Source organism: Danio rerio, chromosome 13 (genome assembly GCF_052040795.2).
Source record: "Danio rerio strain M-AB ecotype USA chromosome 13, GRCz13ab, whole genome shotgun sequence".
NCBI classification, from domain to species: domain Eukaryota; kingdom Metazoa; phylum Chordata; class Actinopteri; order Cypriniformes; family Danionidae; genus Danio; species Danio rerio.
Genome location: NC_141033.1, coordinates 11,947,086 through 11,963,118, shown reverse-complemented (window position 1 = coordinate 11,963,118; position 16,033 = coordinate 11,947,086). Strand labels below are relative to the sequence as shown.

Sequence of the window (16,033 nt, the reverse complement as noted above, 5' to 3'; positions counted from 1 at the left end):
CTTTAGTCGTGTTGTTTTGTAACACAAAGGTACCACTCTTTCACGGACAACAAATTCAAGTAATTTCAATCATTTTAAACCAAGCACCTTTGCCATTAAAGTCCTTATTGTACTTAACATTTCATTTACACCTAATATTTACATTAAATGTCAGTAATGATGTTTTGAATGCGACATTTTCAAAAATGTAGACCTTCATTCAAAGAACTTTAATACAATACCTTATATAAAATACTGGTAATATTCAAATACGATTCCTGAAATATTGATAAAATGTGCATTATTTGTCATATATGGAACAAAATCAATGCCTAAAGTCTTGAATTAAAAAGCTTGTTGAATATCACAAACTGAAAAAAATAATACACCGTATTAACAAGTTCTTGCATTTTAATGACTTGAATTCCAGGGTTTGTATTTTTAGGTCCTGAAATTTAACATATCTGTACATTTAAGCTTTGAATATTTCAACGAAAAATATTTCAAACACGTTTTCATACTTAAAAATTCAATAATTCATATTCAATTTTCAGATTTCACTTACAAAATATTCAATACCCTTTAAAAATACTGCAGATGATGTCATTACGCTGCAGTGCCGTCAGCCAATCATTGCATTGCTGATCATGATTTCGAGGATCGATAGATCTGTCCTTCACAACACACGCAGCGATCTCAGATCAGTTCATCCAGACATTCTAATCTAATTCGCGAACTTGTTTGAAGAACCAAATTAGCGAGAGATCAGTTATCAAGATTAAAAGATCCAGGATCTGCCAAATAATCTTAGATCATTGAAGCGAGGTACGAAGAACGGACCCCAGAACACTGTTTAACAGTCCAAGTAAACTGTTTTGTGTGAAATTCTCATAAAATCTCTCTGGTTTTGAAAATCTTTGTTCGTAATTGTTCTTAGCCCTGTCAATGTTTATCTATTTTGTATTATTATAATATTTCCTTTCCTGTTTCTTTTACGTTTATATTCTTTAGCTGTCAATATAATACTTCGCGTCTATGGAAGAAAGAGTCAATAAAGATAGACAATGTATAACATCATATTCATCAAAAGACGGTTTATGTGCAAGTAACTGCACCGGTCCGAGCAGAGAGCGAGCCGGCATGGGAGACAAGCTCCGATAAGATTGCAGAACAACGTCTGTCACTGGATCCGAGAACTGAGATTTACGCGATCACCAGCTGGCTTCCGTTACATAAGGGCAAATATAGATGACTAAAACCTCATTTACTCATTTTACTCATACTTTTTATCATTTATAATGTCCAAAGCATTGATATTAATATTAAATGCTACTTTGTGCCTTTAATAGCCTTTTTTTCTCGCCTGTTTACTGGGTTAAAAATCTTACATTCCATCTCCACCTGCTGGTGAAAGCTAGGGCAGCCTGCGATCTTCAATCTGCAATCTATTGCTTTTCCTGCAGTTCCCGGATGAAATGTTGAATTTTAACAGTCGAATTTGATCCACTGAATTTATGGAAGCGAATATTTGAACTGAAATAAAATGAACTGAAAATTACCTTTTGAATATTATACATCGTATTTTTAAAGGGTATTGAATATTTTGTAAGTGAAATCTGAAAATTGAATATGAATTATTGAATTTTTAAGTATGAAAACGTGTTTGAAATATTTTTCGTTGAAATATTCAAAGCTTAAATGTACAGATATGTTAAATTTCAGGACCTAAAAATACAAACCCTGGAATTCAAGTCATTAAAATGCAAGAACTTGTTAATACGGTGTATTATTTTTTTCAGTTTGTGATATTCAACAAGCTTTTTAATTCAAGACTTTAGGCATTGATTTTGTTCCATAGTCATAGTTCTTGCATTAGATTTAAATTTGAAATTTTAAATACATTTTTAATAAATTTTTTATTAATTTTTCATGTACTTTTTATTCAGTTTTTGAAAGCAGAACCGTACAATTGTTAAAATAACACCATAAACTTTAAAGTCAAGCACTGACAAGGACTTATGTTTGTTTTTAAGCACTTTCAAGGCCTTGAATACATAGGTCTGAAATTCAAGTACTTTTAAGAAGCATGGGAACCCTGTGAACATCGACATGCACCAGTATTTTATTTATTGCCATAAAAATAGTAACAGGTAACTGTTTGATGCCATCTATCTAGAATGCACTACACATCTAAAATAATGCCCAGTAAGACTTTATTTTGATGGTCCCTATGGCATATTTTGTTGACCAAAAGTTGCATTGCAACTACAGTACATGCCAACAAATTCTCATTTAAGTATTAGTAGACTGTCAGCTTAATATCTGTTGATCCTGCTCTTTCAACAGACATTTAACTGACTGTAAGAAACTTACACTAACCCCAACCTAAAAGTCTACTTAAATTCTATTACTTAATAATTAAAATTAAAACTACTTGAACAAAATGCGTTAAAGAGACCATCAAAATAAAGCAATACAAAATGCCCACCCCATAGTAGAAAATGAATGTAATTTTTCTTTTTAAAGGCTACGTTTCAGTGATTTAGAAATTTATAATTATATTAATTATATGTTTTGCGTTATATTAGGACAAGCAAGTCTTAATATCCAGCGATAACCGTGTCAAGACTGAATAATGAACATTAAAAGGGTCACATTAGGGTTAGGTTACCCAAAAATTAAAATTATGTTATGGTTAACTGACCCTCAGGGGATTCTACAGTATGTGTACATACCATTCTTCTTTCTGTAAAATCCATTTAGAGTTATATTAAAAATAATCTTGGGCTTTTCAAGCTCTACAATGGTACCAGTCAGCTAATTTTAGCAAAAATTCCAATAAAGTACATCCTTCCATAATAAATACTGGCTACTAATAAATACTCAAATGGCTCCAGGGGGTGAATAAAGGTCTCCTGTAGCAAATCCATGCATATTTACAAGAAAAAATATCCATATTTAAAAATTGCAAACCATTTTGTGTAACTTCTGGCAAGCTTCAGGGGTCTTTATCTTTAGGTAAAGTTAGTGCCATTAGCTGCACAGAACTGTGTTTCGTTTCTCTCTTCACTGCACATGAACTTCAAGCTCTGAACACTGAAAAATACAGACTTAGATGATTTTTAATAAAACCCTTACCTGAATTCAACTGAAAGAAGCAAGCCATATACACCCAAGATACCTTAAGGGTTTGTAAATCAAGGGATAACTTTCATTTTTTGGGTGAACTAACCCTTTCATTTAAAGATGATGACATAAATGTCTTATTTACTTTTAAACAGCTAAGAAAGGGCCAGAAAGAAACTAAATTACGATGGTCTAGATGAAAAAAAAACCCATTATAGGCATATCTAATGGGGAAAACAGATCCACATTTAAAGGAGCCCATTAAAAACAACTGCATTACTGGCAATCTGTTAAAGGAAGTTACTTAGAACAAAAAAAACAGCCGCATTGTTTTGTGGTTACAGAATTAAAGCTTCAGGGAATTGTAAAAACGAGTCCTACCCCTTCATAGAGGGTGCAGGTACAGTACCTGATTGAAACACGTATCGAGCTAAGCCTTGCATAAGCTCAGCAGGCCAAGTTGGGGGTGCCGTCTCTCCTGCTTCTCTCTTCAGACGAAACGTGAGCTCAAAACCAAAACCACTTGGGCCTTCTAGACCTGTAAATCTACACAGAAGCAGAACACATATATAAACACACCTCTTTGTGCAAAAACTAGACAATATTCTGTTTAAAGCTAAAGATAAATACTGTGGAGATCAAAACTAGTGAACACCATCCACAATTTTGAGGTCACTAATTTGTCCTAGTTAAAGTGTACGTCATGTGACACACATACTGAGAAACCCTCTGACAGCAGAATATCCAGATGAAGTACAAAGGGACGACTTTTTAAGCAAGGGGTGTCGATACTGGAGAGTCCGTGTCCTGCAGATTTTAGCTCCAACTTGTCTCAACACACCTGCACGGATGTTTCTAGAAAGCCAAGTATGAGCTTGGGTAGCTAGCTCAGGTATGCCTGATTGAGGTTGGAACTATGCAGGACACCAGCTGTCCAGGACTGAGTTTGGGCACCCCTGCTTTAAGCCACTGCAAGAAAAGTCTATAGCTCTGCGGTTTCTAAAATATTCTATCTTTACAATGTCACTAACGCATTCAAGGTCCCCGTAAAAACTGGTTGTCTGTGAAAAACAAATGCAGGAGAGGACAGGAAAAGTCATAGAATCTTAATAGGCAACAATCCAGCAGGAAATACTTGATAATAGGGGTGTAACAATACACTCAGCTCACGATACGATGTGTATCACGATATAACATTCACGATTCGATATGTATCACAATATTTGGAATAATAATTGAAAATTTAACTGAAATGCAAATTTTACCAAGTAAACAATTTTTTATGTATTTCTTTTGTTTCAACTTGTTAAACTGAACCTTCTTTAATAAAATAAATTATCAGGCCTGTCTCTGGAAAATAAAACAATTTAAAAACTTCTTTAAAAATATTATAAAAATGACAGAGACAAAATTAAGGAACTATTTAAGTAAAGGTGCAAAAAAATAAGCTTTCTATTCAATTGAATTTAACAGTAAGAGCTTAAGGCTTTGCTTGGTCACTTGTGTTTTTTGTGTGTGCAAAAAAAATCCATATTTCCAGGTAATCAGCAGTTCTATAAAATAATCCTGAACTTATGTGTATCTGTCTGAGAGGTTTTTATGGATGGCTGTCTTCAAGTTGGGCATGATGAGTGACAGGGTGGTCGTCTTTTCATTACACAGGACAGTCGTGGCTCTTTTCAGCAGTTTAGGCAGGTTTACTATTTCTTCGGAGTCGCTGATGTCGGCGCTATCAAGTATATCATGTTGACGTGCATTTTGTGGACCTCTGTTCTCAAAAGAGTTCATGCTCGTCGTAATCATAACTCTAAAATGCGATATGATTGTTTAAATAATGTGTACGTTTTCGGTTTTATTTCCACTGCTGTTCATACTTCCCACGCGGCTCCTGAACGATCCAGTTCCACAAACTGAATGTTGTTTACTACTTTATTACCTGTTCGTCACAACCTGCAGGTTCTGTTCATTGAAGCAGACGCGCGCTTATGGCAAGCCGTTTTAGCATTTAAACCTTTGTTCTGACTATCCATAAATATATTTAATTCATATTTAATTAAATTCATTTAGAGATATCTCTAATTACAATTGTGACTAGTCAAAACTCATTTAGATATCTGCAAATATTTTTCAATGGAAGTCAATGGATGAATATGACTAGTCATAATATATTTGCAGATATCACCAATCTGATTTCGTACTAATACAATTGTAATTGCAGATATCTCTAATTGTCATTCTGACTAGTTGAATTATAATTATGACTAGTCAAAATATAATTAAAGAAATCTCTAAATATATTTATGGATAGTCATAACAAAGGTTTAAATGCTAAAACGGCTTGCCATACGCGCACGTCTATCATAGTCCGCCCTCTGTAGTAACCGCTCACGGTCAGCTGATGAAATTTTAGTGTGAATTGTACCTTATAAATACAGTATGTGACTCTTTCAACTCCATTAGAAGGTATCCATGTCGCTGTGCAAAGTATGTAAATCACTGTGAAGACTTTAAAACTTCGGCTATGTTTGACCCAGTATGCGTGTCAAAAAGAGGACAAGTCTAAAGCAATGACTGTACAACCAAAATGTTGCCAGATGTCTGATTTTGAGAGGATGGCCCATCCTCTATTTCAGCTCCACTCATCTTGGTCTGCTAACATTACTGCTGCTGCAATCTGAACTCACGTGCGACAGCAGGTGGAACGTAGCTCACGTGCAAACAGCTCAACTAATAAGAGGAAAACGGACGTCATATCGTAATCAAATCGTCATAACGCCACGATGCATATTGTGACATTTTTGCATCGCAATAAATTGTACAACGATAAATCGTTACACCCCTACTTGGTAACAAATGTATGGCTAATGAAATCACTGCAGTGTAGTAATGAGGGACTACAGTGACGTCCTGTGAGAGAGAATGACGTCCAGTGTAAGACTAGTGATGTCCTGTGTGAGACTAATGATGTCCTTTGTGAGAGACTACTGACATCCTATAAGAGACTATTGATGTCATGCGAGTGACTAGTGATGTCCTGTGTAAGAGACTACTGATGTCCTATAAGAGACTAGTGATGTCCTGTGAGGGACTAGTGATGTTCCGTGAGAGACTTGTAACCGCTGTTATCTTTCATGCCACAATTATTGATGCTGTCTAATGGCGAGTTCAGATTGCATGATTTTCAAAGTAGTCGTGTCACAGGTTTTTTTTTACACTGCATGACTATCTGGGGTAGCGTTTCATTGCTGCTTTGTTTACACTGTGGGATAAATTGGCAACAGGGGGTTTCACACTGCATGACTAGGAAGTAGGAAGAATCGCCAAACAACTTTGTCTTGGCCCGAAAACTACGACGCTTACAACCAAACACACAAAAAACAATGTGAGGTAACATAGAATATCTTTTGTTATAACACAACGAGAAAGAAGCCCTCAGTAGGGTAGAAAATGTACCTATTCCGCTCACCAGGGGCCTCATGTATCAACGCTGCATACGCACAAAAACCATGCGTACGCAAGGATTTACGCTCATGTTTGCATTTACTAACGATGAAATGAACATGAGATTGTGCGTTGGTCCACGCCAACTTTATGCCTGGCGTATGTGCATTTCTTGTGTGTGTTTGTTTTATTTCCATTGGCGACTCCTAGAGGCAATTATGTTAAATTGCACAGTAAAAACTTTCTTTGAGCCGTGCAATGGCAGATGTATGGAACAAGATCGTTCATCTGAAGACGAATTTGCATCCTTGAGTCAGAAACATTTCCATTCAATAAGTGTGCAAATTATATATTATGCTTAAATGTGCCGAACATAATACAAACACTTGATAATGATTTCTACTCGTCTTCCTCGTAATGAAGAGTAGGCAAAATGTGATATGTAGTGGGGGGAAATTAAGAATGAGTTCATCAGACGCTGGATTCGAACCAGGTTCACGCTTGAACGTGTCAAAACATGTTGCGATGCGCTTTATGAGCTACGCCATTCACAATGCTATTGACGCTACACAATTTTACACCTTTACATTAGACCATCTTTTTTAATTCACTTACAGTGCGATGTTCAGACCCTACCGTGTTAACCGCATCAGCTAAACTCTCCCTCTCTATTTTTTTTTGTTATTAATTCGAGGACAAACTTGCAAATAACACCGTTTTTCTCCGCTCTACCTCCCAAAGGAGCTTCTCCAATTCACATTCTGTTCAAAGTTTCTCTTCTTGCTTGCTTTTGCTGTTGCTTTTTCATTTGGTTTTGCTAAAGTAGAGTCATTAGCATATTCATACGGGGGAGGAGGAGGCAGGGAGGGTTTTTTTGCTCATGCACTCAATTTCACGTTAATTCAAATGTACAAAGAGAATATGCGTGGGATTCTTACATTATGTTACAATTCATACATTTAAATTTTTAACAGCGTGCGCACATTTACAGCTTTGTCCGTACGCCATGTTTTAGTATGATTTCAATGCAAGTCTTCGTACATGAGGCCTCTGGCCTTTGAAGGGAGTTAGCAAATTCTCCTTAACTTTTTTTTTCGACCCAATCGTTCCCCCATTTCTTGGGTCCAAATTGACTGAGAAGAAGCAATTTTAAGTTCTACCCCAACGTCCTGCTGGCTTGCAGAGACCCATACAAGTGGATGCTGCTCTCTCATTGTCGGTAATCGCCGATGTTATTTTCAGTCGAAACTCATTTTACACGGTATGATTTGAATCGGCGACAGCCCCAGATATTTAGCGTGCCAAATTTCTCACAGGTGTCGGCGACTCATCAGCGATTATCTCAGATAGCGTCTTGGATAGTTCACACTGTGTGATTGTTACTCGAGTGAATGAGCAGCTATTTGCCTGTGATTTCAGGAATTTGTCTGCGATTGCTCAAAACCTGTGGGTGAGTCAAAATCGGGGCTGAAATCATGCAGTCTGAACTCTGCATAAGTCAGATCTTAATAAATGGCTGTTAAAACATGAAGCCTTTTGGATTTCCACTCTAGATAGGTTGTCTCCAAGAGGTTTAAATGAGGAGTCTGATATACTTTATATATATATTATATATGATATACTATATAATGTTTATTCAGTTGTTTAAGTAAAAGTTTTCTGGCTATGTTTTGTTGCTTTTTTTTGTTGTATTTGGATTGATTTATTTTTGTATTTTTATTTTGAATGTGTAAGTTGTGTAATGTACTAATGTGCATTTTTCTATTTTTTTGTGGTAAGATTACGTATGAGATCAATTGATCCAGAAGTATATGGGACATTCTACCAGAAACATACATTATCTGTCCCGGAAATAAAAACATAAATGCAGTAAATAAACAGTATTTCATCGCAAAAATGTCTAAAATGGAGTGATGGTTGATTTCTGGGGTTGAATTCTGTAAAGGAACATGTCTTCATTTGTTTCTTCATTTAAAACACTTTACATTGTAAACTCTGTCATTGTCATTCTCCTCAGCCAAGTTGTTTCTACAGCTTTAATAGTTTTGTTTAGCTATAAACTGCAATTTAGAAGAACAATACTTCACTTATGAATACTTCATAAGTTTAAGTTGTTATCATTTACATTGATTGATCTAATAAAAACATGAAGTTATAAATAGGTTCTACAAATAAATGCTACAAATATATAACAAACAAATTTACAATTGTCCACATGTTTCTGTGTCCTGTCACATTTGCATTAAATTTAACATAAAATGCTTGCATTAAAATGGTCGTGCCGAACTGAGTCTGGTTCTCTCAAAGTTTTTTTTTCACTCCCCTATTGGTGAAGTTTTTTTTCCCTCTCCGCTGTCGCCACTGGCTTGCATGGTTCAGGATCTGAAAAGCTACTCATCGATGAATTTGCTCTTCAGTGTTTGGACTCTCAATAATGCTTCAAACCACATTGAACTGAGCTAAACTGAACTGAACTTAAACACTAAAAACTGAACTACCCTGATCCAGTTGCTATGACCATTTATGTGAAGCTGCTTTGACACAATCTACATTGTAAAAGCGCTATACAAATAAAGCTAAATTGAATTGAATAAAACTTTTTTTAAGGCTAAGACTCAGAAGTGACATCATTTGATAAATATGAAGCTGACGTAGATCAAGGATGTGTTTTATCATTGAATTGTATGATTTTATGTTTGTTTTTGTATGATTTTTTTTTTTTTTGAGAACGACAAGCGTAGGTCAGGCCCTGTTGCGTTTTTATAAGTGAAAATGGTTTCTGGGAGAATGCCCCGAATAAAAGGAGCAACATGCTGTGATGAATACAGTCTGATGAAAAGACCATGTGCTCAAAACGTTACACGCATTGTGCTAGCCTTCTTCATTTAATAAATTGTTATTTTTGGATCTTTGGTGTTGCAGCCTTGTTTATTATATTTTTGCTGTCCAGTTCTGATCATGGTTTTCCTCAAAATAAAGGTCTTTTTTGTTGAAGTGCCTTGGCTCTTTTGAAAAATACTGTTTCACTATCATGGTTTAGAACCATAAGGTCTTAGAAAATTTTTGATTTTTTTTTTTAAATATGAAGTGTTTTATGAATTGTTTTCTAAGTTTGATCTCCACTTTCAGGTAAATAACAACATGGCTTGAACTAGACTAGCTGTCCTGTTGTAACAAAACAACACTGTCAGGTCATGACCTGTTATAATATGACATTCTTACTCGTGAACTCTGTTGTCTCCATACAAGTCACTGAGACCCAGGCTGACATAGTGCCAATGTTCTGGTACGTCTTGTCCAGGACATCCCACGTTTCTGTACATACTAATGTAATCCAGAGGATCTGGACCACCTAACCTGAAAGGAGGATTTTGAGAGAAAAGGGTGATATATTGAGATGGAGAAAAGGTTCACTGGAAAATTTGTTTTCAGCCTAGAAGTACTTCTTCCTTTCAGGCTAGAAAGGAAAACTATAATCTGTGAAACTATTCTGCAAGCTATATTCAGTTATTTTGCTGCTTTAATGCGCACATAACAAGCAACGACATAACATTTGAATGTTTCAGGCGTCTCACCAATACTTCACAATGGCTGTGACTTGCAGCGGGTTCGCCTGGTCGGGATACAGACGTCTGCATTCCCCATAAATGGCCTGCAATCCCGGGGGAAAGATCGAGGCGAGGCCGAGGTGTGCTGCTGCTCCGCTGCTAGGCCGCATCTCATCCATCCCCGCACGGCCGCGCCAAACAGGGAAAAGTTCTCGAAAAGCAAGAAAATGTGTTGTTCTTTTCAACTTCCGTATTGGAAAAGGCGATTAAGTCACCGGTGCTGGAAAACGCTTTGTTACACTTTCGCCCCCTCTGTTAAGCCCCTGTTGCAGTTTTTCCTCTGTGGTTTGATGTCCAGAAAAGGGACGTTGCTACTGTGACTGACACCTCATCCACTCAATGAGAATTGCCGTTAGAAAGGAACGATGTGAGAGCCGCGATGTGATTGGACGAATGTTTTGTGGAGTTTCTTGTTGATCCATGTGTAGGCGGGACTCTGTGGCATCCATAACAAAAATGCCATCAACATGAATCAACTCATATTGTGTTTATTTAGTATTAATTTACGATGTTTTTGAAATTATTTTGTTTTCATAATGCTTCTTAAAAATGAATTTTTATTATTACAATGTACCAATATTATATTTCCATAGACAGAACCATTTGTGGAAGTTCATAGAAATAGAAATGGTGGAAGTTTAGTTTTAGCCCATTCTAAAATAAATAAAAATTAAACGTGCCATTTTCAAATTTCTTTCAAACTTTTTAATTACTTTAATTAGTGTCTTGTTTATTTTCTCCTGCTAACTACATTTTTAATTCAAATTTATATATTCCTACTTGTACACACCATGCATTAAAATATCCTATATTTTATAGACTTTTTCTAATTCCCCATCTTTAACATTTGTCACATATTTCTTTCTTACTATTACCAACTTTTTATTTATCTTTTGTACATTTTATATTAAGATTTATAAATATTGCCATTTGTTTCTACCCTATTTCCTGTGTTTTTTACTATATTTTATTTATTTTTTAATGTACGTTTTTTTCAAGTTTTCGTTTTGCCCAATTTTTTTTTATTTAAATTTTTTACATTTTCAATAGATTTACGCACGCCATCTAATTTTAAATATTACTTCTCAGCTTTTGTGTGTGGTTAAATACGCCAGAGATTTCATTAATATATTAGTTTTCCATTAAAAACACTAATGTTTATTGCCACCTGCTGGACATTTGCTGCATTTTATTCGGTCTGTTTATTTATTTATTTATTTATTTATTTATTTATTTATTTATTTATTTATTTATTTGTTTATTTATTTATTTATTTGTTTGTTTGTTTGTTTGTTTGTTATTTGTTTATTTATTTATTTTTCATTTTAAAAGCAATGGACCTTGTTCTCCGTTATATCCTAAAACGGATATTTTGTAGGTATGAGATTTACAACAAAGCAGATCGCGTTGCTTGACATTGTTTTCTTTTTGAATATACTTATTGTAAAATAAGACAAAAGCTTCTTGGTATTTGGATACCAAAAACGTGTTCTGTGTTTCATTTCAAGTTTTACACATAATAAACAGTCGTGTCATGACATGGGTAAGTAGGTGCTGTAGCTGCAGGCCTACTTTAGTTTTCATTTTCATTTTCACTATTACTGTATGTGTATCTGAGTAATAAGCACTTCATTGCTCAGTCAGATGCAGCAGTAAAATCTTTCCATTCCGTTGAACTTAAATTAATTATAAAACAAACATGTTAATAAGTACAGTGAAATCTACAAATATGTTTGGTAGGCTACTTATATTTCTTCAATATTTATTAGCAGGATTTTATTTCTTGTTGAATGAACAAAAAAAAGTAAAATACAGCACTGTTTTGTATATTTACAACTTTGATAAAAAAAAATTTTACACTTCTGATTGTGCCAGTAAGAGTAACTGTAATATGCGTGGTACTGCAAGGCTTAGCAGACATTGGCTTCTCACAAAATACATCTCTCCCTCAAACAATGCAAAAGTCTTTAATGCAGGGCATGGTCGTGGCTAAAATCCCTTTTGACCCTTGGCCCCTTCATGCCAGAACTGGATTTCTGACATGATATCTGTTATTCAGATGGAGAGACTCAGATTTTTAAGGACTAGCTTCATAAGAAAATCTTTGGCTACTCTGCGTTAATTTCTTGATTTATTTGACAAATTTATTTCTCAAGTGCAATCCAGTGACCCCTGTGAGGTTTAAGTTATATACCGTTTCTTGTTTTGATTGTTTGTTACATAACATGCTTTTTTTTTTTGTAGTCTCTTTTCCTTTTTGTTTTCCTTTATAGTGTCCTTTGTAAGTCTATACCAGCCAATGTTTGTTGTTGTTGTGTGTGTGTGTACACACACACACACACACACACATATATATATATATATATATATATATATATATATATATATATATATATATATATATATATATATATATATATATATATATATATACACACACACACACACAGTTGAAGTCAGAATTATTAGCCCCCTTGAATTATTAGAGCGCTTGTTTATTTTTTCCCCAATTTCTGTTTAACGAAGAGCAGATTTTTTTCAACACATTTCTAAACATAATAGTTTTAATAACTCATTTCTAATAATGTATTTATTTTATCTTTGCCATGATGACAGTAAATTATATTTGACTAGATATTTTTCAACACACTTCTATACAGCTTAAAGTGACATTTAAAGGCCGAACTAGGTTAATTAGGTTAACTAGGCGGGTGAGGGTAATTAGGCAAGTTATTGTATAATGAGTTCTGTAGGGGCTAATAATTTTGACCTTAAAATGTTTTTTTTTTAATTAAAAAATTAAAAATTTTCTATCCGAAATGAAACATATACGACTTTCTCCAGAAGAAAAATATTCTCAGACATACTGTGAAAATGTCCTTGCTCTGTTAAACATCAGTTGGGAAATTTAAAAAAAAAGAAGAAAAAAAATTCAAAAAGGGGCTAATAGTTCTGACTTCAACTGTATATATATATAAGGTAAATATATAAGGTAAATATGTCGAAGTCATATATATATAACTGTTAGCTATTATGAGCTAATATTCAGCTTCATAATTTTATAACTAATATTCAGATTTATTGTCTTGTAACTCCCTTTAGTGCAATTTAAAATATATTAAAACAATAATAAATCATATGAGACAAAGTAAAACATAAACATTAGGACATTTCATTAATAAATGATTGCTATTATTTAAAAAAAGTTATTAATATATTGATTTACCTCCCAAAATAAAATAACCAGAACAATCTGTTGTGTCTCTTATGTATGTTTTCTGCTTTAAATTGTACTTTCCTGCTTAAACCGAACCCTGAATTATCATGCCAGTGGGGTTTTATTTATATTAATTTATATATTTCATTAATTCATTAATAACCAACAAGCCTATTTTATCCAAAAGTACGTCAGTTGAGCCTTTCACTATTATTTATCAACACACACACAAATTACACACAGGACATCATCAGGAGCATTTAAAGTACCACCATTTTCTATGTAAATGAAAAAAACTCATTCAGGAAATCTTTCTCTGCCGAATGTTTCTCCAAAACAAGAGCTTGTGTCTCCTTGTAAAGTGCAGTGAAGCGCAGAGGAAAGGCTTGGGCTTCTTTTGGGAAACTCCAGAGGGTGTTGAGTGTGAACTGGGAGCCTCCAGACTTCATGAAAGAGGATCCGAAGCAGGCTTTTTGCACTTACTCCAATACAGCTGTGAGGATCTGCTGTCAGAACGGGGCTTTTTTACTGTGAGGAGACCCTTGTGTGCAGTGGGGAACAGCAATACAGGATGGAGACAGAGGTGCTGAAGAGGATATTGTAAGAAAAAAATTGGAGGAAGAAAGAAATCCTACACTTTAAGACAAGTTAGTTTTGAATTATGATTAATGCTGTGTTTTGGGAAAATGTACAGTGAGAAACATGTAAAGATTAAGTAAACTTTTTAATGTAAGTTTTGTTTTTATAGTGTGACTTTAATTTAGCTCTACTGCAAAAAAAATTAAGGGGATAAAAACTAATAATGCTATAAAGTGGTTATAAAGTAAGTATGTAAGGATAAAAATATATGACATCTCAATCAGAACAATTATGATTTGTGATATAAAACTATGATGAAATAGACAGAGGAAATAGAAAAGCATTTTTACTTAAAAAAAAACAAAGAAAAATTTCAGAAAAAAAAAATCACAGTTATTGCAATAAAAACCGTAAAGTATATAATGTGATATGTGATTGTACAAAAATAATTAATGTAATTTATTAAAGGATTTAACAAAAGTAATATGAATAGAAAAATTATGTAAGCATTGCTCAAAAGCACAAGTTTCACTTTAAAAAAACGAGTTTAACGAACAAACTACAAGATAAAATAAAAAATTGAGTGGATGTTACTTGAAAGTATGACAACATGCAAAGTCTAAGCCTAAGGTGTCACGGTGGCGCAGTGGATAGCACAATCGCCTCACAGCAACAGGATCACTGGTTCGAGCCTCAGCTGGGTCATTTGGAATTTCTGTGTGAGTTTGCATGTTTTCCCTGTGTTCGCGTGGGTTTCCTCCGTGTGCTCTGGTATCCCCCACAAGACCAAAGACATGCGCTGTGTATAGGAGAATTGGGTAAGCTAAATCGGCCATATGGTGTATGTGAAAATGAGTATGTATGGACGTTTCCCAGTGATGGGTTGCAGCTGGAAGGGCATTCGCTGTGTAAACTGCTGGATAAATTGACGGTTCATTCCGCTCTGGCGACCCCAGATTAATAAAGGGACTAAGCCGAAAAGAAAATGAATAAATGAATGAAGCTTTTTTAGTTGAACTAAATGAACCTTTTTAGTCATCTCAACTTGCATCATCAAACTGACAATAATATTAGGTGTGACAAAAAAAATAAAAAAAATTTTAAAGCCTGGTTAACTGATTAAAACGTAACATTTGTTCTCATGACTTTGTTTTTTACACTTTAGAAATAATGATGTTTGCTGTTTGTTCATACTAATTTAAAACGAGCTAAAACAACACAAATCTTGAGTTTTTTATTGCGACAACTGAATTGACAGCAAAACAAATTTTGACAACTTAATTTTTTGTGACAACTTAATATGTTAAACCCACCTAAATTTGTTCAAACTAATGAGTTAACTTAATTCCTTCATGTTGTCACAACACAAGTCAATTGTGTAAAATCCAGCATTTCTTACAGTGAGACCTATAGACTTGGTACTATTCTGGCCACTTCCATTAGTCACTGAAAGACTGGCGTATAATGATATTCCTACCCATGGACAGCTGTGTTGGGAAGCCCTCCATTATTCCAGATTTCCGAGGAATCGATCCTGAGTCATTTGCTGGGAATAAGAGATAAGACATGCCTGCGGTGTGAGCGTGGGAGTCAGTGCATCATTTGCATACGCCAGTTCCCCACTGGCTTTACTGAAAATCTGCCCATGTTTGTCAGCACCTACGTTTATATCTGACCCATTGGCATACTGACACGAATCCACACTCAAAAGATGACGTTTGCTGTTTGTTCAAACTACTTATTTAAAATAAGCTGAAACAACACAATTCTTCAGTTTTTTAGGAGGGGACAACTTAACTGTTTTATCTTCAATCCACTTACATTTGTAAAAGATATCTTAATTCCTTGGTGTTGTGCTAAGACAAATCACTTGTGTGGAGCCCAGAATGTTTTACAGTGCACTTCATGCACCATTAAAAAGGCACTGCTGATCATCTGACCCATGTTACCTGTATAATGTAGCCAGTACTTTCAATGGGGGACATTTCTGGATGACGGAAGTATGGACAGACTTTGCTCATTTGATAAGCAATAAGCACACCCACGGAGTCAGATAAATGTCACTCTGCATGTGAGTGCATGT

The 16,033-nt window shown here is 34.8% G+C and overlaps 1 protein-coding gene across 4 annotated transcripts in view; it reads right to left on the bottom strand.

The window, feature by feature from the left end:
• The window catches only part of sufu (suppressor of fused homolog (Drosophila)), a 40,598-nt gene extending 30,114 nt beyond the window's left edge, over positions 1 to 10,484 (bottom strand). For 3 of the 4 annotated variants that reach the window (XM_087277234.1, XM_087277233.1, XM_087277235.1), the window contains exons 1-3: positions 10,122 to 10,484; positions 9,769 to 9,903; positions 3,515 to 3,651 (exon numbers count right to left, since the gene is read on the bottom strand). In XM_087277234.1, coding sequence (XP_087133360.1) covers positions 3,515 to 3,651; positions 9,769 to 9,903; positions 10,122 to 10,273 — 424 coding nt within the window. In that variant the 5' untranslated portion in view covers positions 10,274 to 10,484. 4 annotated transcript variants of the gene reach the window in all.
• Positions 10,485 to 16,033: the final 5,549 nt, after the last annotated feature.